General features: G+C 56.8%; 5 protein-coding genes across 5 annotated transcripts; 3 read left to right on the top strand and 2 right to left on the bottom strand.

The window, feature by feature from the left end:
• Positions 1-1410: 1410 nt before the first annotated feature.
• On the bottom strand, positions 1411-2404 carry VDAG_03578 (microtubule-associated protein RP/EB family member 1; the record flags this gene model as incomplete). The annotated part of the gene is made up of 4 exons (XM_009653662.1): positions 1411-1940; positions 2027-2139; positions 2213-2284; positions 2391-2404. The coding sequence occupies 4 exons, from the start codon at positions 2402-2404 to the stop codon at positions 1411-1413; spliced, it is 729 nt and encodes a 242-aa protein (XP_009651957.1).
• A 599-nt stretch (positions 2405-3003) lies between these two features.
• VDAG_03577 (ATP-dependent RNA helicase DRS1) lies at positions 3004-5400 on the top strand (the record flags this gene model as incomplete). Its single annotated transcript, XM_009653661.1, has 3 exons — positions 3004-3450; positions 3551-4609; positions 4660-5400. 3 exons carry the CDS (start codon positions 3004-3006, stop codon positions 5398-5400), a joined length of 2247 nt encoding a protein of 748 aa, XP_009651956.1.
• Positions 5401-6922: 1522 nt separating this feature from the next.
• VDAG_03576 (actin patch protein) lies at positions 6923-9858 on the top strand (the record flags this gene model as incomplete). Its single annotated transcript, XM_009653660.1, has 2 exons — positions 6923-8495; positions 8547-9858. Exons 1-2 carry the CDS (start codon positions 7282-7284, stop codon positions 9856-9858), a joined length of 2526 nt encoding a protein of 841 aa, XP_009651955.1. The 5' UTR covers positions 6923-7281.
• Positions 9859-10409: 551 nt separating this feature from the next.
• VDAG_03575 (acyl-CoA ligase) lies at positions 10410-16014 on the bottom strand (the record flags this gene model as incomplete). Its single annotated transcript, XM_009653659.1, has 3 exons — positions 10410-11202; positions 11251-15876; positions 15977-16014. The coding sequence occupies 3 exons, from the start codon at positions 16012-16014 to the stop codon at positions 10410-10412; spliced, it is 5457 nt and encodes a 1818-aa protein (XP_009651954.1).
• A 2052-nt stretch (positions 16015-18066) lies between these two features.
• VDAG_03574 (uncharacterized protein) lies at positions 18067-20359 on the top strand (the record flags this gene model as incomplete). The annotated part of the gene is made up of 2 exons (XM_009653658.1): positions 18067-19383; positions 19703-20359. 2 exons carry the CDS (start codon positions 18067-18069, stop codon positions 20357-20359), a joined length of 1974 nt encoding a protein of 657 aa, XP_009651953.1.
• Positions 20360-25981: the final 5622 nt, after the last annotated feature.

Here is a 25981-nt window from a genome sequence, read left to right as displayed (position 1 = left end):
GCCGGGATCGTACTCCGGCGGCTCGCGCAGCCTCACTACCTTGCCTCACGCTCCTTCGACAGCGCTCGCAAAACTCCGCTGTCGCCCTTTTTCCAGATCAACAGGAAGCCCCTCCTGCAGCGCGCAGGGTTATGTCGTAAGAGCGGCGAAAGGCTTTTGGACTTCCCGGTGGAAAAGAATCGTCGAGGGGGATGGAGATTTCGGCGGGAGGCGCCATGCTTGGGGTTTGTATTGCCGGAACGTCCCTTCGTAGGCGTGCCTCAGGGTGCGTGGGGGTTGCTTGCCCACGTTCTAGGGTATCGACGAAGTGAGATGTCGGTCGAAAGGAAGATCGAGCACTCGAGTTGACCCAGGGGGGCCCGATTGACGTAGTGATGGATGAAGGATTCGCTGGATGAGGACTGGTGACACACGATGCTGGGTTCAAATGGTGGTACAGATGCTGGTGTTGGTTGTTGGACGATGGTTGCTCGGAGGACGTCAGCTGTTTTAATGGTCATTGACCGACGTCAGCAAGCCTTTGCCCGTGGAGGTGGAGGGTTCGGAGCTAGCGCTGTTGCAGGGCAGCACAGGCCAGGTAGGGACATGTACAGGGCACCCGCCTACCTTAAAGTGCCTACAGCGCCTTCGCCGGGCTGCCGTCGGCAGGGGGTGCCCCAGGTGCCTAGGCAGGTATGTGGAGCACTGAAAACAGGGACCTTGAGTCACTCGATCAAGCGACCTGAGCAAGGCTGAGGTGGTAGACCCCAGGCAGTCAGTGATCCATCTCTGCCGAATGGCCGCCATCGAATGGCTTGGGTGGCCGCGCCATCGGTATTGGCTCGGCGCCAAACCCAAACCAAGAACAAAGGACCGATCGGGCGGTAAACACGTCAACCCGGGTGTCAAGCAGGGGCTCCCTTTTTCCATCGCCATGCCAGGCATGAGACGCAGATCTAGACTACACCCATAGACCTCTTGTTCAGGCCACCATGCCAGAGGCTCAAACTTACTCCCCACACGACTCCCAGTGACCTTCGTCTACTGTTGGTCGTGAACCAACGACAGCTGGCACGTTACATACTTGCAGGGCTGCATCCACAACACTGATGAGCGCCCATGTCACAAACACAAGTGCAATCCCAGCACAACCGTACTTGTGCATTGCGTTCTCTATCGTGAGTGATCGTCAAAGAGGTAGGTACTCCAGGACTGTCGAGCCATCGACGTTCCATGTCAGCACATCATTATCCCTCGGGGTATTTGTGCCGATTCGTCCCCAGTCTCCATCAGCATCCGCTCTTTCTCCTTCTCTCTCTCCCTCTTCGTCTTCTCGTATGCCAGGATGCCGTGTTTCCTGCCGGCCGGCGACCCCAGGGTCTGTTGCGTGGCCCGTCCACTGCCCCCAGTCCACTGCTCCCAGTTCACAGCTTAGAACGTCTCCTGGTCGTCCACCTGATCCTCGGCAGGGATCTCGAAGCCCTCCTCGGTCGAGTAGAGGATGGCCTGGATCTGCTTGACGAGCCCGTCCTCCTGCTTCTCGAGCTGGGGGTCCTCGTCCACGGCCTGCTGCACGAGGAGCTCTATGTCACGCAGCTTGCTGAAGTAAAAGTCCCTCTCCCGCTCGAGGCCGACGACCGTCTCCTTCAGCGTCGTGTTTTCGTTCTGCAGCGCCGCCGTGCCGGGGCCCACGGCCGCCTTGGCCGTGCGCGGTCCGCCCGTCGTGGGCGTCGTGCCGCCGCGTCTGGCGGCGCCGGCACCGACGGCAGCGCGGGGCGCGGCACCGCCGGCGGCGAGGGTGCCGCCCTTGCGCCGCGCCACGGCGTCATACTCGTGGTCGGGGAAGTTGAGGTCCCAGAACTTCTTGGTCCACTGCAGGAATTCGAGGTTGTCCTGCATTTTGCACTTGGCCAGACTCTCGACGGGAATGGGCTTATCAATCTGGTGCTTGTGGAAGCAGTCTGCGTGGTGGATGGCAAGTCAGTTCGCGCGTCGGAATAGAGGGGTAGAGGTGGGGGGGGGGCATGAATAAAGTTGGGAGGCTCACTCTGCAGAATCTTGAAATTCTGAATGTACGCATATTCAGAATTGACGTTGAACTTGACACGAGACATGGGGATATCGAGGAAGATGCTGTCGAAGACTTGGCAGAGGGCGGCGCTGGAAGGGGGATTTTTGTGAGCCATGGGAGGTGGGGGCTTTCGACCGCCAACTGCGCAGGAAATGTGCTTACCCAGTACCGCATTGCTCGACCTTGGTGATGTTGAGCTGCAGAAGGCTGTTCAGCCACTGAACAAGCTCTTGCCTACATGAGCATCTTCGTCAGTGATGACTCGAGATTGGGGAACGGGGTTGCTTAGGGCGCATAGGTGCACCAAAGACAACATCAGGAGGCGAGAGGTTCTCCGTACCTAGATTCGCCCATCTTGATTGTTGTGTTGTGGTGGGTTCGAAGGAGGGGCTATGGATGGAACGCAATGCGCAAAGAGGCTGAGAGAGCAAAGAACGAGCAAGAGGAGCTACGACTCGGAACAGGAGATGCGCAAAGCGGGAAACCGAAGTCTGGTGGGATGTTTTGTTGGAGGACGGTTCGGAAGGAGGAGGAAGGTGGTGGTGGATTTTCGTCCTTCGTCACCACGCGGAAAGTCGACCTCCACCGGGTCTGCGAAATTGCTGGCACCAGTGAGGCAGCGACCAAAGTGCTGTTCCTTGGTCGTCCAATCAACCGTGGTGGGGTGAATCAACCCCTGACCCCGCGGTGGCCCCGTCTTAGTCATTCAGTTCTGAGTGCGTGCTGATAATCACGTGCCGCACTCTCACCTTCCTGACCGCCTTCTCCTGACCGCCTTTGACCCGCCGAGCTAGACATCCGGCAGAAACATTTCACTCCACCAAGCTCAAGAAAAAATCTGGACGCAGATCGTCGCTGCTTCAGTGTGAGGCCCCGGAACTACACGGAGTACCCGACGACGACAGACGACAACTCCCCGGGCTGCGATCTCAGCGATCAAGCAACCAACCACCATGGCACCCGCTCAGAAGCGCAAGACCGTCGACGACGACTTTGTGCTCACACTCTCCGACCACGAGGGCGAAATTTCCGACGAGGAAAAGGCTCCTGTCGCCCCACCTAAGAAGAAGGCCAAGACCACCACCAAGGTCAAGGGCAAGAGCAAGAAGGGGAAGAAGGGCAAGGAGTCGACCCCTGAAGAAGAGGAAGATGATGAAGCACGCGAGGGTATCTGGGGACAGAACGATTCCGACGATGGAGCCATGGATCCGGATTTCGAGTACATCCAGGACGGCGCCCAGGAATTCGGCGAGGCCGATTTCGAGGGCTGGGGATTTGAGGGCGCCAAGAGCAGCATGAAGCCTCAGAAAATTGGCCTCGACCTTGACGACATCATTCGCAGGAGGTTAGAGAAGAAGAAGGAAATTTTAAACATGAGAGCGACCGAGGAGGAGGCACCGGTTTTAGGACGCCAATGATATGGAATTGGACCTCGAGGACGACGAGGACGGTGTTCTGGCCGATGATGCGTTCGGCATGGGCGCTGATTCTGAAGGCGAGGGCTCCGAGGCTGAAGATGAGGACGCGGAGGGCGCAGAAGACGGCGACGACGCGGCCTCCGACAATGACTCGATCGCAACACCTGTGGACCACCCAGACGATGTCGAGTCAGACTTTAGTGACGACGAGGATCCTGAGGAAAAGGCGAAGCGCGATGCGTTCTTTGCGCCAGAAGAAGTGGCCAAGCCTGGCAAGAAGGCCGCCGCCAATTCGTTCCAGGCCATGTCGCTCTCGCGACCCATCCTCCGCGGCCTGGCAGGCGTGTCGTTCACCAAGCCAACGCCAATTCAGCAAAAGACGATTCCCATTGCTCTCATGGGCAAGGATCTCGTCGGTGGTGCCGTGACCGGTTCCGGAAAGACGGCCGCCTTCGTGGTGCCTATTTTGGAGCGTCTTCTCTACCGACCGAAAAAGGTCCCCACGAGCCGCGTCGTCATCCTCACGCCCACTCGTGAATTGGCCATCCAGTGTCATTCCGTCGCCACGAAATTGGCCGCCTACACAGACATCAAGTTCACCCTCGCCGTCGGTGGTTTGAGTCTGAAGATGCAGGAAGCCGAGCTGCGCCTGCGTCCCGACGTTATCATCGCCACACCTGGTCGTTTCATCGACCATATGCGCAACTCGGCAAGCTTCGCCGTCGACGCCGTCGAGATTCTGGTTCTCGACGAAGCCGATCGCATGCTCGAGGACGGTTTCGCCGACGAGCTGAACGAGATTCTGACGAGCATGCCCAAGTCTCGCCAGACGATGCTCTTCTCCGCCACCATGACGTCTTCGGTCGACAGGCTCATCCGCGTCGGCATGAACACGCCGGCGCGGGTCATGGTGGACTCGCAGAAGAAGACGGTCACGACGCTGACCCAAGAGTTCATCAGGCTGCGACCCGGTCGCGAGAGCAAGCGCATGGGCTACCTCCTCTTCATCTGCAAGACGCTGTACACGGAGCGCGTCATCATTTTCTTCCGCCAGAAGAAGGACGCGCACCGCGCGCGCATCATCTTTGGTCTGCTCGGCTTGTCGTGCGCGGAACTCCACGGCAGCATGAACCAGACACAGGTACGCTCACGAAACCCCCCGTCTCGGAGAACCCTACTGACTTGGTACAGCGTATTCAAAGCGTTGAAGACTTTAGGGATGGCAAGGTGTCTTACCTGTTGGCCACGGATCTTGCGTCGCGTGGTCTTGATATCAAGGGCATCGACACGGTCATCAACTATGAGGCACCGCAAAAGCTCGAAATCTACGTGCACAGAGTCGGTCGTACCGCGCGTGCCGGTCGCGCAGGTGTGGCCGTGACCCTCGCCGCCGAGCCGGACCGCAAGGTCGTCAAGGCCGCCGTCAAGGCAGGCAAGGCTCAGGGCGCCAAGATTCTGAGCCGCGTCATCGAGGCCGGTGAGGCAGACAAGTGGCAGGACAAGGTGGACGAGATGGAAGAGGAGATTGAGGAGATCAACGAGGAAGAGAAGGAAGAGAGGCAGCTGGCGCAGGTGGAGATGCAGGTGCGCAAGGGTGAGAACCTGATCAACCACGAGGACGAGATCAAGTCGCGGCCGCGCCGCACCTGGTTCGAGTCGGAGAAGGACAAAAAGTCGGCGAAGGAGGCGGGCCGGGCGGAACTCAATGGCGATAAGAACGAGAAGAAGAAGGGTGGCGGCAAGATGAGCAACAAGGACAAGAAGAAGGCTGAGTCGAGAGCCGAGAGGAGCGAGGCGCCGACGTGGAAGAAGGGCAAGGCGGAGAGGGCGGGCAAGGGCGCCGTGTTGGATGTCAAAAAGCCACGGATGCCGAAGAAGATCAAGGCTGCGGCGGGCAAGAAGACAAAAGCGCGCGTGGGCAAGCGGAGGTAGAGTCATTTCTCGGTATAGTGTTGCCACAGGTTGTAGGAGTATACCAGATCAGCGTTTTCTTGGTGCCTTGACACTTTCAGTGTGGATTGTCTTTAGTGGCTTTAAAGTAAGTATTGCGGTCACTACCACGATGGACTCTCACTTGTCACATGTTGCTTCAAAAACGTCAACTGCAGCCCGAATACGGGTTGATCATGGCGAGCACTGCATTCAAACGACAGATCGGAGTAGAGCAATCGAGGGAAGAGGGCTGTCGACACAAGGGGGACTCTCCAGGTACTCACTCGCAAGGTCCTTCTCCGACCTCATGCACGCTGTCCGTCATTGCTGTCATTTCAAAAGTCGTCAGACATCCGTTTGATTCTCGCCGCTCCATGTCTTGCTGCTGCCAAAATTCTCGAGGCACCATCTCTCCGCTACCTTGAACTCCTCGAACTCATTCAGAATCGGAACAACATTTCAGCAGCGTTCATCTATTCGCACTCTACGTACCTATCGATATTACATGAGGGTGAACAAGTCATGACTGAGGCTCTCATCAAGTATCCATCCGCAAGCAAAGACTCGTCACCCGGCACGAACCTTCGACTACTTAAGCTCCAGCCACGTGTAAGGGTGATTGGGAAGGTCGTTTTGGGTACTACCTACAAGTAGGTGGTGGACGCCAGAGGTTGTATTGGCCATCCCTTCCGCTCACCGTTCGATACCAGAGTGCGAGCTCAGCGTCAGCAGCGGCTTGGAGCGACTCCGGGTCGACATGCATCTTGAGTGGTACTGGACAAGCACTTCAGGTCCAGGTACTCAATGATGAGCGACAGAAGAAAGTCGAGCGGTTCAATGCACGTGATGGGATGCGCGAGGACTGACAGCAGAGGGTCAGAGGCAGGCACTAACGAGGGAGGGAAGGATGGAAGGCGTCGGCAGTGCGGCACCTGCCTAGGCCCACTGTCGAGCCTGTTCCTGAGGTAGGCTCGCCCCGACTGCCCGACTGCCCAAGACCAAGACACGCCCAGCCGCCCAGCCGCCCAGCAAAGCAAAGCAAAGGCGTCGTCACTGCAATCCACCTCAGCCAAGCATTACGTCCAAAGCCTACCTACCTCATGCAGCTTGACGACCAGCAACCCAGCCCAGGCACACAACCCTATCACGAGTTCCCTCCCCCTTCTTCGACTTACCCTCCCGACACCTCCGGACAGCACGTGTCTCGGATCCTCAACCTCGACAATCCCCTCGACAAGTTGCCCTACCCCGCGATCGTCCACCGTGCGGTCAGGTGCCTCCATCACCTCCCAGGCCCATCTCCATCAGCTGCGAAGCGTGGGGGTCAGGAGACATCATCGCCTGCCGGCCGTGAGCTCTAGCAGTTTGGCCAACCTTCGGTAACGAGCGAACTGCCAGTAACACGCCGACGGAACAAAGACGTTGATTGGCATTGACACATCGCCCCCGATCGTTGAGCATCACCGGTGACAACCATCGCCGGTTTGAAACCTGCTGCCCTTTCCTTCTGCCTCATAAGCAGACAAGCTGGCTCCTTTCAGACGCTGGCGGCTCGCAGTCCCGCGCTCGACAACACCACACCCCCATCACCGACTGAGCCTCCTGCGCTACCTCTTCCCCCAGTCCCTCCGCGAGCGCTATCGTGAGCGCCTGCTGGGTTTCCACCTCGATACTCTCCCCTACTACAAGCACCGCCTTCAGTCTCGCATCTACCAGTACATCCTCAAGAGACAGCGAAAGCCCGGCGTCGCCGCCGCTGTTCGCACCGTCTTCCGCCGGGGCCGCGGCCTGCTCCTCGGCCCGAACCCAGGAAGCACCGGCACCCGCCCAGCGCGTTATGCGAGGACGCGATCCCAGCAGCAGAACAAGTCGAAGAGGAAGATGCCTATCCTACCAGGCTTTGGCGGCGGGCCAGGCGCATATGGGTCCGATCCCGCCACAGCAGTCGGCGGCGGCAGGCGTAGGAAGCTTGCCGCCATGGCCAATAACATGTACCGTGCCGGCGCGACCGCGGTGAACGAAATTCGAGAGGGCTACGCGCACATCCCCAGGGCTGGCGAGCTGACGCAGGACGACGGGCTCGGCAAGACGACGATCCCCGGATCCTTCCCTGACGTAGCCATCACCGTGCAAGGGAACGACCAGATGGTCATCTTCCCCTCTTATGCGAAGCGCCATATCAAGGGCGAATGGGCCCAGCTACCCGAGCAGCAGCAGCAGCCGAACTCGCAACAGGGCACCAAAGACGAGGACTGGTGGCGACAGCAGTGGGAGCGGGATCAGGACGAGCGCGCCATTGTCGATGTCGACGTGCGTGGATGGATATATTCGCCGCACAGGGGCCAGGTCACGAGGAGGAACCGTGTTTTGATCGGTCTGGCGCGTCAGTTGAGCGGCATTCCGGCGCCAAAGTCCGACGCCAAGCCGTCAAGCGGGGAGACGGGCTTTCTCGCCATACACGAATCGCACGAGGAACGACGTGAGCAAGAGAGAATCGCCCAAAAGGCTGCCGAGATCGAGAAGAAGGGCCAAGAAGAGAAGAGGGTGGCCTACCATGGAGGCTATAGCGAGCCGGCTCGAGGTGACGATGGCGAGTTGATTAGGGATTACAACTCGAGGTCGCGATCGCGAAGTCCTAATCCCACGCTGGGATCCGCGCCAGGCTCTCCGCAATCTGTGGCAAGGCAGTACACCACCAGCAATGAACTTACAGACGCGGAGCTGGCAGTGGCTAACGCGAACCTCATGGCGAGGATAGCGCCATTCATGACGACACCCTTGGTGGAGCAGCCAATAACCATCTTTTTCTACAACGACGAGCACTCGGCATCAAGAACGGTCGAGACGAACGAGGCAGGCCACTTCATGGTCAGGGCAGCTCTCGAGTTCGTCCCTACGCATGTTCGCGTCTTGGCAAACGAAAACCTTTCAGCAACCCAAGAAATCAAGATTATAGAGCCCAAAGGCGTCAGTTTGATCAGCGACATTGATGACACTGTCAAGCGCTCCAACATCTCGGGCGGCGCCAAAGAGATCTTTCGAAATACATTTATCCGAGAACTCCGCGATCTTACTGTCGAAGGCGTTAAGGAATGGTACGGGAAGATGCATAACATGGGTGTGAGCATACACTACTGCTCAAACAGCCCCTGGCAACTGTTTCCCGTGCTGGCTAGCTTTTTCATGATTGCTGGCCTGCCGCCGGGATCCCTTCACCTCAAACAGTACAGTGGCATGCTCCAGGGCATTTTTGAACCTGTCGCGGAGAGAAAGCGTAGCACGCTCTGCAGGCTGTTGAAGGACTTCCCCGAGCGCAAATTCATGCTTGTTGGTGACAGCGGCGAGGCCGACCTCGAGGTCTACACCGAGCTCGTTGTCTCTCACCCAGACCGCATCCTTGCCGTGTTCATCAGGGATGTGACTACCCCAGAACAGACCGGCTTCTTTGACTCGTCGTTCGGCAGGGGCAACATATCGCGAAGGGCAACTGCAGATGACGAGCCTCATCAACGGCCAGCGTTGCCGCCGCGCGGTGAAACGCCAAAAACGACGGGTCCGATGATGGGTGATCTCATCGACTTCTCGGACGAGCCAGCGTCTACGGCAGCGAACAACACCGCTAAGGTCTCGCAACTGCAAGCTGACCGCCAGCCGAGGCACTCAGCGAGCACGACCGACCTTCTCACGCGACAGGCACCACCTCGACCGGTCAAGCCAGCGTCATTACGAAGCTCTCCATCCGATGAAAAAGCACAAATGTTGGGCGCAGACCTAAGGCCGCAAAACTCCAAAGGCATTCCGACGCCTCCTCTGCCCCGTAAAAAGGTGCCTGGAGACCGGCCCACTGCCCATCCCCTGTCCCAAACACACAACCTCTCGCTGCAAACATTAGGCAGCACAAGCAGTCTTCCCAATAACGCCAGGATTCCAGCTTCTACCCGCACGAGCGACTCCTCCATTCGTTCCGGCCGCACTGCGGCGCCGCCGCCTCCGCCGCCACGCCGCCGCGACACACCCTCCAGCATCCGCAGCACCAGCCCCCGCTCAGTCGCCCCTGGTCGTCAGCGCCCAGCCGCCGACGAAGACGTGGACTTTGATCCCCTTCCGTCCTCGTCATTCGTGCCGCCACCTGTCGGCCCCCGGCGCACCAACACACAGTCGACGAGTGGCACGCCATCGGGCTCACCACCGCTTGGCGCCACGGCTGTCAACAAGAAGGTCGAACTATGGAATCGCCGCTTACAGCGGGCACACGAAACGCTGGCCGCACACGGAGTGAGGCTGTACACGTGGCGGCGCGGTGACGATGTCGTTGCTGAGGCCGTCGGGCTCGTGGAGCAGGCGACGAGAGGGTCCAGGGGTGGAGAGAAGGATGCCCGGACCGAGGGGCGACGGTTCGAGGAGAAGCTCAAGAGAGAAAAGGGCCGGGAGGAGGGATATCATCAGCACCAGTACTGAAGACAGCCGTGACGTAGAGCATTGGGACCGAGCAAAATGATGGGCTTCTATAGCATATGCGGCATAGCGAACATGGATACAACTACTTGTCGAAATGGAATTCACTCGTTGCGAGGACCCATAATGAATGATTGCTGCGTCATTGTCTTCTTCCTGTTCCAGTATTGCTGCTACCTTGTGCAGCTCCCCTTTCGCAACGGGGACGGACCACCTTGCTGTATCACGTCTTAAATATGAAGGAGCTGCAAGAAAGGATCAAGCCGCCCACGCCGTCCCTGCATCAGCCCAACCTCCCGGTGCCCATCGAATCGAGCAATGCACAACATGGCATCACATAACACGTGGGCCGAGGCCAAGGCTCGCTAGGAAGACAAATTGAACAAGTGGTATTAGGTCCAGCAACCTACGCGAGAACACCCTCCTATGCTAATAAACGAACCGACGCACTGCTTTTTCTAGGTATCCAACCTCCGACCCCATCCCCATGCTGCGGCGCGGCACAATCACCGCTTCAGCAGTCCCGACGACCACATGCATGGCTGATCAGCGCTTTACTGCCGCCGATCCATATCGTTGGCAAGGTTCATGTGCATGATCGCATCCCGGGTCCAGTCTTCCTCATCCGTGGGCCCTTCGTTGCCCTTGCGCCAGAGCTCCATGCTCTCGCGCCCGTCGACGCCCGGGAGTCGCAGCTGCGGCGGCCTGGCACCTCCGTGCGCGCCCGGCTTGGGTGCCACAGCCGGCGGCACCTCCTCGCCATACTGCGCATAGTCACCTGAGCCATACTGCCCGGTGTGGCCGCTGCCTGAGAGCGAGGGCTGGCCGCGGGCAGTCTGCGAGTCGCTGGACGACTGCGTCGCCGCGTATGCCTGGCGCTGGTCGCCGGGCATCTCAGCCGGCGGCATTGATGCAATGTGGCCCATCTGCTGCTCAAACTCCTCCTGCTCCAGGATTTGCGGCGCATGCTCAACGTTGCGAAGGCTCGAGGCCCCCGCCGCAGGGACGCCTGAGCTGCGTTGGCTGACGACCGAAGCGCGGTTAGGGTCAGCAGAGTCTGCGGTGCCCGACTCGCCGCCCATTTCAGATGGATCCATGTCGCGAATGGCGAATTGAGCCATAGTGCGCAACTTACGCGTCACCCAGCCAGCCAGGATCTTTCCACGCTGCTTCTCGCCGAGACGCGAGCGAGGGAACTCGCCCTTGCCGACAAAAGCGACAATATCGACGATGATTTGGTGCTCGTTGAGGATGGCATTGACGATGACTGGCACAATGGAGGCAAGGTACGACTTGCGCGCCACCTCCACGAGGACCACTACGAGACCTCCAGCCTGGAAAACGGCACTATTGTCGGTTAGCATCACTACAGCTATCAGGCACGGTGAGACTTACCATCCGCTCGGTACGATGCTACGATGACAGCGCTCGACTGAATACTCAATATCCATTGGGAAGTGGCTGAGACCGTTGATCTCGAAAGTCTCTCCAATGTTCCCGAGCACGAACAGTACTTGCATATCTACCTGCGCACCTCCAGGTCCTATAGGCCTGCTCACGTTATGCAAAAACCCGAGGTCGCCGGTGCGGACGTAGGGAATGCTCGGGTCGCCATCGAGCGTGCGGCCGTCGAAACGCTCTGCGTCAAAGGCATCCTTGGATCCATAGAATGACTTGACGCATGCCTCCGAGTCTACCCAAATCTCGCCGTACTCGCCGTCGTGGCACAGCATGCGACTCTCGGGGTTGACAATGGCGATCTGCGTTGAGACAGGCACCATGCCAGAATCTTGGATCATCAACGGTTTTGGCTCCGAGTCTGGGTCCACGGGGATGATGAGGCCGCGTCGCAGCGCCTTGATGTCGAGCCACAACTCGATCGGCTCTATACACATGTATGACCGAGAGGCCACCATGGGGTTCAGCACGTGCGAGTACACAGTGTTGATGGCTGTCCTGTCGAGCCCAGCAGCTGCGAAGTGGAGACGCACTTTCTGGAACACATCGACGCGGGGGCGACTGTCTGCCGAGATCATCATGTTCTTGAGCTCGTGGAGTGTGAAGCCCTTGCCCTGCGTCATAGCCATGGCGTGGTCCAGCATTTGAGGTGTTGCGTAGGTGTCCTTGATCTTATATCTCGAAAGGATGACGAAGAGTGACATGGGATTCTGCGCAAACTCAACCGGCGAGAGAAGGTATGTTGGAGTGCCAATGTAGATACCCATCAAGCACGTGTGGATGAACCCTAGACCAGTCGTGCTGCGAACACAGCCAAGTACAGGGCGGGAGCTTGTCATTTGACAGGTCTCTTTCTGGACTTTGCACATGCCGAGGATCGTGTCATGACCAAGCTGAACTGAGATTCGCCGCTGGTCAGGAGTCCAGTACGTCCAGATAATCACGGGGTAGCCCGGCTGAATCCAGGCTGGCTGCATCGTGATCCCCAAGTCTCGAAGACCGCTGTTTTGTTTTGGAGGTTTCGTTGTGTTGAAGTAGTTGGGGATGGGGATTTTGAGGATCTGCGCCGATTGCTTAATATGGCTCGCCACGTTCTTCATCTTGATGAGGTGGTCCACGTCTTGGTTGACAAGACATGCCTTCACATTGTAGTCGGATACAACGTGTAGGAACGCCGGGACATCTTCATTGAGACGGTTCTGATCCAATGGCGCCATGGGAATGACTACAGCGCCAAGGTTGATACATGCGTGTATCGCGAAGACAAACTCCTCCGAATGCGTATACATCATGATGATGTGGTCACCCGGGCGAACCTTGACCTTGCCCTTCAGATACAACGCCACAGCTGCGACCTTGGTATCGAATTTCTTCCAGGTGATGCCCTTGCCTTCCCTGCTGCGCCCATCGATGGTGCAGTACGCCAGCTCCTCAGGCTGTCGTGCGACGCGCCACTGAATGAGATCGGTGATACAGGAGAAGTTGTTCAGGGGAGTCGATGTCCGATCATCAATGACGACCTCTCGGCGATCGATACCAGAGTACTGCTTGTCGGTCGGCATCAAAATGTCGGCGCGTGATTCCGAGGCAAGGTTGGACCAGATTCCACCCATTGGATCTACGCCGATGGGCAGATTGAGAACAGCATGCTCAACACCAAACTTTACGTGAACACAAGGCAGGTTACCAAGATCAAACTCGCGCCGGCAGAGCATGTTGCCGATCTCTCTACGACCGTTCTTCAGCACTCTGGGCAGGGAGTTGGGCGCCGTGATCATGACGCAGTAAAGACGGAGGTGGTGTTCTTGCATGAGCACGTCGATGCATCGCTCAGCCAGCGATTCCAAGAGTGGCGTGTCGAGTTGTCTCGGCGGCTGACCAGAGGCTAAAGGAGCTGTTGATGCTGCTGGTGATTCGAGGACGACTATTGGCAGGTGCTCGTCGTTGACGAAGACGTCAAAGGCAGAACAGTCGTAGATCTTCGGAACGTTCTTGACGATGCTGACAACGATATGCTGGACGAAGAAATATCTGTGCTCGGCGAGCTCGGTGCCGTGCTCTACCCATTCCACCTTTTGCCTGATACGGTCTTCGTACAGGCCAAGAATAAAGACTTTGCCTTCGATGACGGTACCTAGGAGGCCTGTTCGCAAGAACTCAGGCTCGACGGCCGTAGGCGTTGGCTCGCCAGGCTCGAATTTGTAGGGACGAGCATGGAAGATCTGCTCGGTGTGCTTTGGCAGTGCCCAAAACCCTCCAGAAAGGGATGGCGAATCAACCCAAATCTCGCCCACCGAGTGAGGAGACGACAGTAAGCCGGTCTCAGGGTCCACAACGGCCAACGTAGCATCCGGAATGGGGTATCCAAAGGCACCGACCCGTACTGTCGCGGGGTCGCTGACTCTCTTGTTGACTTCGTCCCCAATAGCCACCACAACGACTTCGTTTGTCTTGAGGGCTTCTCTGTCGAGCAGAACCGAGCTCAGATCATTCTTTGACTTTTGCTCCGTCGCAGTTGTTGCGCCGCCCAGGAGACTGCCAAAGCCATTCGACGGAGTCGGCTTCACTTCCTTTTCTTCAGTGTCCGAGTCGACATCTGACCCAAGCTCCAACTTCAAGGGACAGCCCATCCTCTCCTCGCCGCCGAGCCAATCCCTGATACTGATAATCATGCCGCCATGCTCCGGGAGACACAACATGGGCGCGACAACCTCTCTGGCTCTAGGGTTCCTCAGCGGCTTCAGCCATCTGTCAGCCAGAACTTCATGGAACTCGCTGTCGACGGTCAAGGTGTCGATCAGACAAATTTTGACCGTCTGAAAGTTTGGTTCCATGCCCTTCTTGAAGTTTCGAGTGGTCATGGGATCTTGTTGATAGTTGTATGCGGCGCGCTTCAGGCCTGGGTAGTCCGCAACAAGAATGGTGGCCTTGTACTTGGTGATGAGGTTTGCGTACAGGCCAGGGACCTCGGCCACCTTGCTGTCCACCCAGACGGTGGTGTGGCCACCGTAGACAGTCAAGAGAACGCCGAGAATCATGCCGATGCCCTGTCTCGGATCGAGGTAGGAAAGAAGCGTCTCGCTGGCAGCGCCTGCGCCAATCAATTTCCCGTTCTTATCCCGGAGATGGCGGTTGAACGTGTCGCCAGGTCCGTTGCCGGGAAGCGTAGACACGATGGCGCTCATGCAAGCCATTTGGTGCATGATGGTGCGATGGCTGAGCACAACACCCCTCAAATCGCCTGTTGGGGCCCTCGAGAATTCTATGTATGCCAAGTCGGGGACAGTCAATGGCGGAACATCCTCCTTGCGCTTAGGATGGTAGCTTCCGAATTCGTTCGTCTTCCACCATTCAACCCCCTTAGGCCAGTTAAGCTTCTGAGTGGTGATGTCACGCTGGAACGCCTTCAAGTTTTGATCTGTGGTCAGGGCAAGGTGCGCTTGCGTTGATGTGAGGATCAAGTTGAGCTTTTGGTAGTCCTGCAGGTCATTGATGGGGACCGCGACGACACCAGCAATGAAGCATCCCAGCAGCGCAATCGCAAAGTCGATGATCTCGGAATCGCGATAGATGAGGGCCACGCGATCTCCTCGGTATAACGAACTTTTGTCACGGATGACCTGCGCGACCTTTTCAGCCCTCGAGGCGAGCTTGTCCCACGTGACGGATGCCATCTCCTTGCCCCTGTTGTCCAAGACCCAATAAGCAGGCATCTTGGAAGCTGTACGGCCGCGGTGGCGCAGAACAGCAGCAATGTTGTCAAACTTGGACATTGGCGTATTGGCATCGTGAGGATCATGGATGGCAAACGGAACCTCTCTCGGCTCGAGAGGCATCTGGTACTCAAGACCCTCTGGGGGCGGCAGGTCGTTGGCCGTCAATAGGGGTGGCGCCATTGCTGCCGTCGGAGAAAAGGCTTCGCCCGACGAGTACCGGTGGGGATGAGGGGGGTAGTCATCGCCGCGCGATGGCGGCGCTGGACCATGATCAAAGGCCTGCTGGCCAGTGAATCCAGAGAAATAGCCCGTCGAGTCGAGCATGGTCCCTGATCTGCTATCGTACTGCGGCTGGTATTGGTCTTGGTACTGATCTTGGTGCGGGCCTTTGTCTGCGTAGCCGGCCTGGTTGTCGTATGCGTCCTGCTGGTCGGGATTGAACGCATAGTCGCCCGACACCATGGTGCCGGTTCGTGTGGATGCCTCGGGTGCGGGGGAGAGGAAGAGAGAATCGTGGGCTCGCATCGTCGGTCGGTGTTCAGCGAGTGGCCCGCCGGGACGAAGCAACCCGGCGGGGCTCACTTCGGTGGGAGAGGCATAGCCAGAACCGGGACGCTGACCGAATGGCGAGGCTGGACGCTGGCTTGGTGATGTCGGACTCGTCGGATCAGAGTCCCTGCCGCCAAGGGCGGCTAGTGCGGCAGCTCGATGGCCATCGTTGCTGCCGTAGTCGGGCTCGGCTTGTTGCTGGGGTTGGATGCCCAAGCCTGTTCTCGGATCGATGATGCCCGGCTGCGCGCCTGGGCCGAAGAAGCTGGAAAGGAGTTGTGTGCGGCGTTTCTGGTAGCTGCGGCGGCGCGTTAGTCGGCTTGTCTGGGTCGTTCCGAATGGATCTGGCCCTATCCTACCCTTTCTCTGTGATGTCGCCTTCCTACGGGTGGGATCACTGGTCAGCTTGCACGATCAGACAGCCGGCGCATTCCATAAAACGAAAGACAATGATGCCAGCGATGGGGGACACATCGTCTATTCATATCCAGGGGGATTGAGGCGGCGACTTGGTCGACGCGACGTTGGCTTGCTCTCGGCCGCTCGTTGGTCGTGTGTCTTCAATCGCCGCGGACTTTCGATGCGGGGGTACCACAACAGCAGACGCACCTCCAATTCTTTCTCTAGCTCGTCGAGCTTGTCTTGGAGACCGGGATCCAGCTGTGCGGCCATGACTGCAATCGCCGGCGTAGGGGCAGTAAAGCAAGTCGTGGAGCGGCCGTGGTGGATGTTGTTGAGTTGGGGGTTTTTGGGCGGATCGGATCAGGTCTGGGTCGACGAGCAACAAGTCAAAGACGCAGGCGACGGCGACGGCGACGGCGATAGACGGCTATGGGCTTTTGGCAAAGGTTGTACTGGTAAAGGGTACTGTGTTGGTGGTCCAATGAAGAGGCGGCCTCGTGACGTAGTAGCTCAGGGGTTCTCTCGCCAGGACAGGGCCTAACTAGTAGAGGTCTGGTGGCCAGGCGGAGGGCGCCAGGGCGGGTTGCAAAACGCACGAGTCGAGGGTCCTGGGTCCTGGGTCCTGGGGCACCACCTGAACTGAAGAGTTGGGAGGGGCTCGATTGCTGTGGATGATGTGACTGATGGACGAGAGCGGATACTGTAGTATCGAACGGTGTGATCCCGAATCCGTGTCTCCATCGAAGGACTTGGGTCGTGATAGTCTGGATTCGCGTCAAGACAGAATGACGGGATGTTCTAGGAGGCCTTCATAGCTCAGGTTTGCGAGGAGATGAATACTGGTTGGAAACGAAAACGAAATCCAAAGCCTGATCGGAGCCCTGTTGCTGGGATGGATCCTGACTGCTTTCCCCCCCTCCTCCTTCTCTTTTGGGATCATCTTGGCTCGACGGAGCCTGCCATGCGCCTGTCGAAGAGGGGGAGCGAATCGGTTAATACAATGAATGTCCCGACACAAGAGCCCGGACCAAGTCGAGCATTGGCATCACGAGCCACATCGACCGAGACACCAGCCACTAGGTCCACTCCTCTTTTCTCTACCTCAATTTTGCCGCCGCCAGAAATTTCTCTCTCAATTCAACCTCATTCATCACATCTACATCTCGTCACGTCCTCTCCCGTTCGCCCTGCTTTTCTTCCCTGCGATGCATCATGCGAATGAAGGGCATGAGATGTATGCTGACCTCGTGCCGCGGCATCCCTCGCAGGCCTCTTTGTCCTTGCTCCGATTTCCTTCGAGCGTAGACCAGGACATCGAGGCCTTCCTCTCGATCGTGGTAAGTCACCTCGACATTTCACTTTACCTTTTCCTTACCACCAAGACAACATGATGAGACAAGCACAAATATTCACAGACCTGTTCGGAATTTACTGTCGACAACTTTGGCATTTTTACCTGATTCTTCGTCTTGATATCCCTTCTTCTTTCAATCAGCAGCAGGACGTTCGAAGCAACATGGCTAATACCCTGCAGACTCTCTCGCTCTCTTTTTACCTCTCACACACCCCCTTGTCACGGAGTCGCGAGTGCATCCCGGGCCAAGTGGTTACTGGGACCACCGCGATCAAGTCGGGGGACAAGCTCATTGTCTGGTCGCCGAATCAGAGCGGTCCAAGGAACAACCACCAACGCGTGGTCCAGCTCGTTTCCTTGTCTTGCCCGTCCAGGTTTAGCACAATCAACATCTTCAACCACAATGACCACGTCCTCTCTCTTTGTGCCCACCTTGTCCTCGTCGTGATGCTTTGTCCGAAACTCGGCACGGGTTCCCTTTCTGGCAATACACATACATATATCGTGCTTCGCTGGGCGGCTCTGTTTTCCCCGTGCCATTTTCCCACACCATCGAATGCAACACTGGCCTTTGAGACCTATCACCAACTGGCACCGAAGCGCGACCTGCCTCCCCGACCCCGAGGCAATCACCAACCAACTTACTACCCACCACTCAGAAGCAGCTGCTGGCACCTGCTCATTTACTTCAAAGGAACCAAAGTCCATCGACCCGACGCAACAGGTCTGATCATGGACATCTTCAACTCGGATTTCTACGCCGGTTTTGACATGCAAGCGGCGGAAGACTACTCCCGTGCGTCGGACCCCGCCGGGCCTGACACTCTTGGCTTGCAAGATGTCATGTTGGAGGGACCCCTTGACATCCCAATAGACCCCGCCCTCTCTGATCCCACGGCCATCGACTACAGCGGCATCGTGAGTAATTTGTTCGACGACAATGGAAGCCTCTTTGACGGCTGCAGCGAAGAGGTCCAAGGAGAATTGAAAAACTGGGCATTCGACGACCTCACGCCTCCCCAGCCCGTCATCCCAGCAGACACGACTTTTGCTCTGCCACCCGTGGTCCCCGACATTCAGCCCGAGATTGTGGTCGCAACAACGCCGGCGTACGAATACCCCCCGCCTCCTGGCACCACAGACGAGCCCGAGACCCCTGTCCTCGAGACTCTGACCTGGGATTCCTTGCCTGTGCAACCCACCGCATATCCCACGCCGCCTCCTGGGTGGAGCACGGCCGTTCGGCCTACACTGCCTCCGGCTCCCGTCCCCGCCGAACAATCGCCGTACCAGAGCTTGCTGCTGGCTGCTGCCGACCACAACAGCAACGTGGCCAAGCAAGCCATCGGCGCGGCGCATGGCCTGTTGCCGAATCAGCAGTCGAATCGACTGGAAACGCCACCGTACAGTGTACCAGCCTCGCGGCTTCCCAGTCGCCCGCCCAGCTGCATGCCGAGCCGTGCACCGAGCCGTGCACACAGCCGCATCGGCACGCCGGCGCCTCTCAGCCTCGGCCTCGGCCTGGTCCCGAGCCGTCTTGCCACGCCGGCATCGATGGCTCTGATGCCCGGCCGCGCAAAGCGCACCGGCATCATCCCCGCCCGCCAGGTCAAGGGCGAGATCAACTACGCCGACTACTACGCCAAGCTGCCCGAGACGCCCGCCCCCTGGGGCGGCGACGACCCCTACCGCCCCAAGTTCCAGTACACGAGCCAGGGCATGTGGAAGCCCAACCTGTGCTTCGACCGCGGCGATCTCTACGAGTACATGACGGCTCGGCAGACCGCCGGCGTGCCCCTGACTGTCTGGATCCAGAACTGCCCCGCCGGCAGCAACGCGCGGTGCCCGGACCGCGGCACGCGCCAGTGCCGTTTCAGCGACTGCCCGGCGCCGTCGCGGTCTATCCTCAAGGGGTGGTGGCGCGTCGCCTTCGACGAGCACCCGGAGGCGACGGGCAGCGAGCTCGACCCGTTCCACTGTGCGGGGTTCATGCATCTCTTCTGCTTCGAGAAATGCTTTGATCTCGTGGAGATGATGAACGCCTTCGATGTACGCCCGGACACGCGCCAGTTTGAGCGGGGAGCAGAAGAACTTCATGGCCCTGACGCGCGACCACGTCGAGATCCTCGCCGACCTCGGCCGCTGGCGTGTGGAGCAGGAACACAAGTGGCAGCAGTGGCAGGACAAGCTGGCCGCCAGCGAGACAGCGGGCTGTCGAGGCCCGATGCATCCCCAGGACCACCTTTGTACGTCCTGACCATGGCGCACGTGGGCAGGGAGTCTGCAGCGCGCAAATCCGTACGCGACCAACGCGGGGGTCGTCGATAGACAAGCACCGGGGTGACCTCGACATCCCCCTATTACTTAGTATGAAGCGCACGCAGAGAAGAAGACCAAGGCCAACGCAGTCCGGGAGGCCAAGGCGGCACTTGCTGAAAAGATGATGCGGGAGCGTACACGCACATCATCCAAGCGCAAGCGCGATGTCGATGACGATGGTCATGGCGACGAGGACGCTGATAGTGACGAAAGCTACGACAGCAAGACCACCAGCACCCAAGATGTCAAGGCGCCACTTGCGGAAAAGATGCTTCGTGGGCGTACACGCAGGTCATCCAAGCGCAAGCGCTCCGACGATGACGATGAAGGGGTCATTAATGTTGACAACGCTGACGCTAATCTTGACGAAAACTACGACAGGAAGGTCATCAGCACCCATAATTTCAAGGCGGCACTCGCAGAAAAGATGCTTCGGGAGCGCATACGTACATCATCCAAGCGCAAGCGCGACGACGATGACGATGAAGGAGGCATCGATGATGACGACGCTGACACCGATGTCAACCCAGACTACGACGAAAGGGTCACCAACATCCAGAAGGCCAAGGCTCGTGCAGTCAGGCGTCCGGTCAAGCGCATCCGAATATCGGATGCACAGTACAGTGCTGCCAGCCCCAGCCAGGCATCGCCAGGCACCCGCCGAAGCCCGCGTGTGCGGGTAGGTAGCTACACCCAGTTCTACTGACGAGGGCGGCCTGGGTAGACGGCTTCCCATTGTTTGGCCCGTAGCCAGCTGCGACGCTAGGGGTCATCCAAGTGGATGATCCTGAGTTCTCGCTTTTGTTGACAGCTCGTGCCCTTTATCCCTTGGGAACAAAAGGGTTATGCTGCTTCTTTTTGCATTTCTAGAGAAGGTGGTGGGTGTCGACTCGGCGTTTTATTGGCTGTGAGCAAGTTTCTCCCATACATGGCATTGGATCAAGGTTACACGGAACGGCATTTGGCAGAGATACATGCATGCATAGCACAGCACATTGTTGCCCTTCCCTATGTCGCAGCATCGGATTGAAAATAAAAGAAGACGGTCCATAGACAGAACGGGGAGGCGTTAAAAGAAGACTCGCCAGCTGGCTGGCTAGAGCATACAAGTCAGTCGACAATAAAAGTTTCTTTTGTCTGTACCGACAAGGGGAGAGCAGTGACCAAGGGAAAAGCGGTGACCCAGTGAGGACCTACTTGAAAGCCAGACATTGTAAATGTGACATGAATCGGAAAGCTGGGTGTATTCATGGCAGCGTGGGCGCGGCGCCCGCTGTTGGGTCAGAGACATAGGAGCGGGGAAAAGGGAGGAGGTTGACGGAGGGTATCTACTGTGTTTTGGTTCTGACATGTCCATCGACATTCGAGTGAATACTGATTGGCTTCCAATCACGGTGCGATTCAACCACGACAAGCAAGTTTTCGAGTGATTTGAGAGCATTGGAGGCCGGTAGCTTGAGGTTGAGGATTTGGTGATGATGCACCTGATGTGTGGTGGCAGTGGTGAACACATTTCGTAGCCAGTTTCGATAGGTGGATGGTATTTACATTTGGGGTAGAAGTCTGTCACGGCAATCGATCCTTTGGCGATGCATCTTTAATCAGAGTTGATCTCTTACGCAGGCTCCGTCCACCTTCCTCGCTGTGTTCACCGCCAGAGGTCGGCTGGCCGGGTTTTTGATCGTGAAGGGACGAAGCTCGTGTCGTCGCCTATGGAATATTGGCAATCTCAGCCACAGCAGGAAAGGCTATGGCTCCTTGTCGGCGATACGCCTCACAGTCGCCAGCGGGGTTCATGGAGTGAACGTCGAGCCAATCATTGTCAGAGTCGGGTAGGGTTTAGGTGGACCAATTTGGGGCTTTTCTTTGTGACTAAAGAAGCATAATCGCAACAGTCATCTCTCATCAGTGTATGAGAAGTCACGTGCCCATAATCGCCATGATGGCGCGCGACGATGACCCCAGAAATAGCGTAGGTTGGTATTAAGGTGGATAAGAGTTGTTGTAACTGGCTTAGTTTGTCGCCCAGCGCGCCCCCAGGGCTACGCTTTATAGTGCCTGCTGACTAACTGAATCAGAGCAGTGCCTTCCTCCACCCAGGCGGTCGCTAACAGCTCCACCATACATGTGATACGACGCGCCGACTCTCCCCTTCCAAACCTTCTCTAATACCTGACGCCCCCGCCATGGTAGATCAACATCGGCCAAAGATCATCGAGGAGAACCCCATTAAGAACGGACTTGATAGCTTTCGCGCTTCATTCAAGGCCATCTGTACAAGCCAGGGCATCTCTCCTTGCCCGGACTCGCTTGGCAAGCTTAAGGGCGATGGTAACTCGATCCACCCTCCTGGTCCTGCACTGCTGACCTTGCAGAACTCCAAAACTTAGCTCTCGATCTCCTCCTTGCGCTTCAAGGTTGTCGGGCATCTCGTCTGCTTCGCTCCGGTGGGAGAGGGAAGAACCTCTTCGGCGACTTGTCAACACTCAGCTCTGCTGTCAACTCCGACGACTTCGATTTCGACCGAATCAAACCCCTCTTCAACGCATCCCTAGCCGAGATCCTTAACGATGCGCTGATCTAGGACCACGTCTACACAACCATCGCCGAAGCCACTCCGCCGCCCCGATCAATAGCGTCCTCTCTCCAACAAACTCCATGGCTCCGAAACACGAGCGGCTTCGCGAACTCGTCCGAGCATCGAAAATACGTGGACCTTGTGCTCAGGGAGGAGCTCGGCACTATGTATGTCGGGCTCCCTGGTTTTCACAAGGCATATTTCGGACGTATAGTCGATCTTGATATAGCGTCTCGGGCAATATTCCAGAAGTGCGAGGAAGGCAATAACCCTCTCTTTCGCGAGGGTTAGACAGGATAGCCCCGCGATGTAAACCAAGACGGCGTACTTAGCTGGTTCGCGGACATTAGCGAAAAGCTAGCGGTATTTGCAGAGTCATTCAGGCCTACTCTGGCCCATCGAAGACCGCTAGCACAGCCCAACAAGCCGATCCAAGGCTCTACGGCAGAACGTAAGCTGGATATTGCGTTTATGAACGACCCTCAGGCAAGAAGCGATTCTCGATGTCGCTAGTCGCAGATACTGGTCCCCGGAGAGTTAAAGAGTAACCCATCCGCCGATATCGCTTCTAAAGCATGGCTCGATTTGGGAAGGTACGCGAGGGAAGTTCTCACCGCTCAAGACACCCGTCGCTTCGTCTTGGGCTTTACAATTTGCGGCTCTCTCATGAGGATATGGATGTTTGACCGGCTTGGGGGGATCGCATCCGAACGGTTCGACATTAACTACGACGGGCTGCTATTTGTTTCCACGATCCTTAGGTTCCTCTGGATAGATAAGGAAGAGCTAGGCTTCGACCCTACGATCACTACAGAGGACGGCAAACGGCTCATCATGATTACACGGAACGGTCAAACAGAGAGGCTCGTTATCGACCATTTAATGAAACGCGCGCCCTGCGTCGCTGGCCGGGCTACGACTTGCTGGAAAGCGCACCGCGAAAAAGACCCACAGACGCCAATCGTTATTAAGGACTCCTAGCAGTTCGTGGAGCGTGACGAGGAAGGTGAATTACTCCAAGAGGCGACCGGCAAAGACGTAGTCAACGTCGCTAGGTACTACCACCATAAGACCGTTATTATCCGTGACCAAGTTGACGACATCCGAGGCAATACTCGACGGGGACTGGATGCTACTGAGGCGAAGAATTATCGATTAGAACGATCTATCATTTCGCGGGGCATAAGTGCAGTAGGCCCTCCACGAACAGGTCGAAGCAGTACTGCCGGGGTGAAGCGGTCATCGAGCCAGACCGGCGCCCCCGTGCCACCCTGTAAACGGTCCTATTCGGCATCTGCAACAAAGGCAAGCAGCGACGCCACCCCCAATCGAGTACACAGGCGTATCATCCTACGCGACTACGGAAAAGCTATTTACAAAGCAAGCTCCCCGTCGGTTCTACTTACCGCGCTAGACGGCTACATCGAAGGACATGAGTCCTTGCTGCTCAAGGCAGACTTGCTCCACAGAGACATCTCGATTAACAATCTAATGATCAACGAGGACAACACCAACCCTTCGTAGCCCTTTTTTTTAATCGACCTTAACGTTGCGATCCGAGAGCAACGAGACGGCGCCTCGGGAGCAAGAGGAAAGACAGGTACAAGGGCTTTCATGGCGATTGGAGCGCTTCTGGGCGAGCAGCATTCTTTTATGCACGATCTCGAGTCATTCTTCTAGGTCTTATTCTAGATATACATCCATTACAACGCGCCGGACGAGGGCAGAGTCGTCCCGAGGTTTAACAAATAGAACTACTTAGACACGGAGGAGCTAGCAACTTCCAAAACGGGGTTAGTTAGCAACGAAGGAGACTTTCTGAGGATCATAAAGGGGAACTATACGCCATACTACGAGTCACTAGTTCCGTGGGTCAATAGGTTACGCAAAGCCGTATTTCCAAATAATAGGAGGTAGGAGATGGAAGACCAAGGGTTATATGCGCGAATGAGAGAGATCCTTTATAAGGCGCAAATGGATCTAAGCCCGTCGTAGAGATTACAGTCAAATCGACTCTCTAGTCAGAATGGTACTCGACCCCGTGCACTCCGCAGCAATCCGACGGAAGATTCGGCTGTCCCGCACCACCTCTTCCAGACTGGTTAGTGTACGACGTCAAGATCGTCCAGCACCACGAGGCAAGTGGGGGTTTAATTAGTCGCTGGCCAACATGCAGCGGACGGCGTTTTATTCGAAACCCATGACACGCCTCGAGGCGCATATCGGTGGTCGTGGAGATCGTCGTAACATCCATGAGCCTGGCGCGCAGGAGGCCCGTAAGAACTTTGCCCTCCGCTTGGTGGCTGAAGATTTGGCTACCCCGCGATGTGGCTGAGATGATGGCTATGAGCGTCGTGGCTGTGTTGGCTGACTAACAGCGGTGACAAAACCACGCTGTCGATCCTTCACCGACTTGACATGTCCGCCATTCCTCGCCGTTGGCCAGTCAATTCTCGACGCGTCAATGTCAACTGGATCCAAAACGCACGGTTCAAGTGGACTCCTAGGCCATGACTAAGCAGACACGCTCCATTTCTTGTCATCTTACAGGGGTCATCAAGCTAGAGAGGCCGACGGTAATTATGTTGCATCTGTCAGCTAGGGTAAGAACTATTTGCTGGTTTATCGGTATCGCAGTGACCGTGGCTGACAAAGTGAGTGGAAAGGTTGATTCAGGTACAAGGATGTAGTTGGTTGTAGTTCAAGCCAGTCAGTTCGCCGTCACAGCGCTAATGGCAGGCAGGAGTCATCTTCAAGGGGATGGAAGTTCTGTAAGAAGCTGGGCGCCGTTGCGAATAGGATGGCATAGGCCGAAATAGTGATTAAGGCGAACTAATTACTATTGCGAAGAGCATGGATGAACGGCATGTTGAGGAGATATTATATTCGAGAATCGCTAGACCCTCTTAACCTTATCGAACTGGAGAACCTCGGCAAGTAGTCGAGCGAGGACCTGTACGTTAACAATAAAGATCCTGAGAATATCTCGCTTTCCTTTAGGGAGGTTTCTACTAAGGATTTGCTGTACGAGTACGACTTCGACTACTACGAGCTCTTGGTTTGGCGCTAGTTTAAACCCCTAGCGGGAATCAGATCAATAGATTCGCGTTTCGATATGTCTATCGAGAAGGTCTTTGATCATGGCTCTGTAGAGGATGCGGCCTCAGAGCTACTCTCCTCTTCCATCGTGGACAATGAGGATGCCAGCTCTATAGAGCCGCCTACCGACACTGCTTAAGTCTCTTCTCCAGGTCGCTCCCAACAGTCAAATTCTCTAAGCTTACTACCGGATTCTCCTCTTACGACGTATCCCTACACTCGAGCGTTATCCGAGATTGCCCCGCCAGGCAGTTACACTAATGAGCTAAACTTATCTACAAACGCATCTAGAAGGGCTCTTCCACTATCGCCAACGTCAAGCGGTAATGCGTCGAGTGGTAACACAGCCACAGGGCGGGCTCCAGACGCCGGCCGCCAATCTGCACGACTTCGTTAACAGATAAGCCAACTAGAATATCATGAGACGCCCTGGAGAGCCTCTCAACTAGCGCGCCGTGGAACTAGGTTGATTAACGGAGAGGATCGACTTGGCGTACGATGCTGTCTATCCGAAATCCTAGTTTCCTTCTTGGCATTTCTAGATAAGGTGACTACTTTGGCCGTTTAGAAGGCACTGCCTATGTCTCTGGGGGTTCGTATTAAGATAATGTGCTCATGCGTATCTTAAGAAGTTTGGGGAAGCAATGTTAC

Source organism: Verticillium dahliae, genomic scaffold (assembly GCF_000150675.1).
Source record: "Verticillium dahliae VdLs.17 supercont1.6 genomic scaffold, whole genome shotgun sequence".
In the NCBI taxonomy this organism is placed as follows: Eukaryota; Fungi; Ascomycota; class Sordariomycetes; order Glomerellales; family Plectosphaerellaceae; genus Verticillium; species Verticillium dahliae.
Note: the sequence above shows the minus strand (reverse complement) of the source record. Positions and strands in the feature narration are given on the sequence as shown.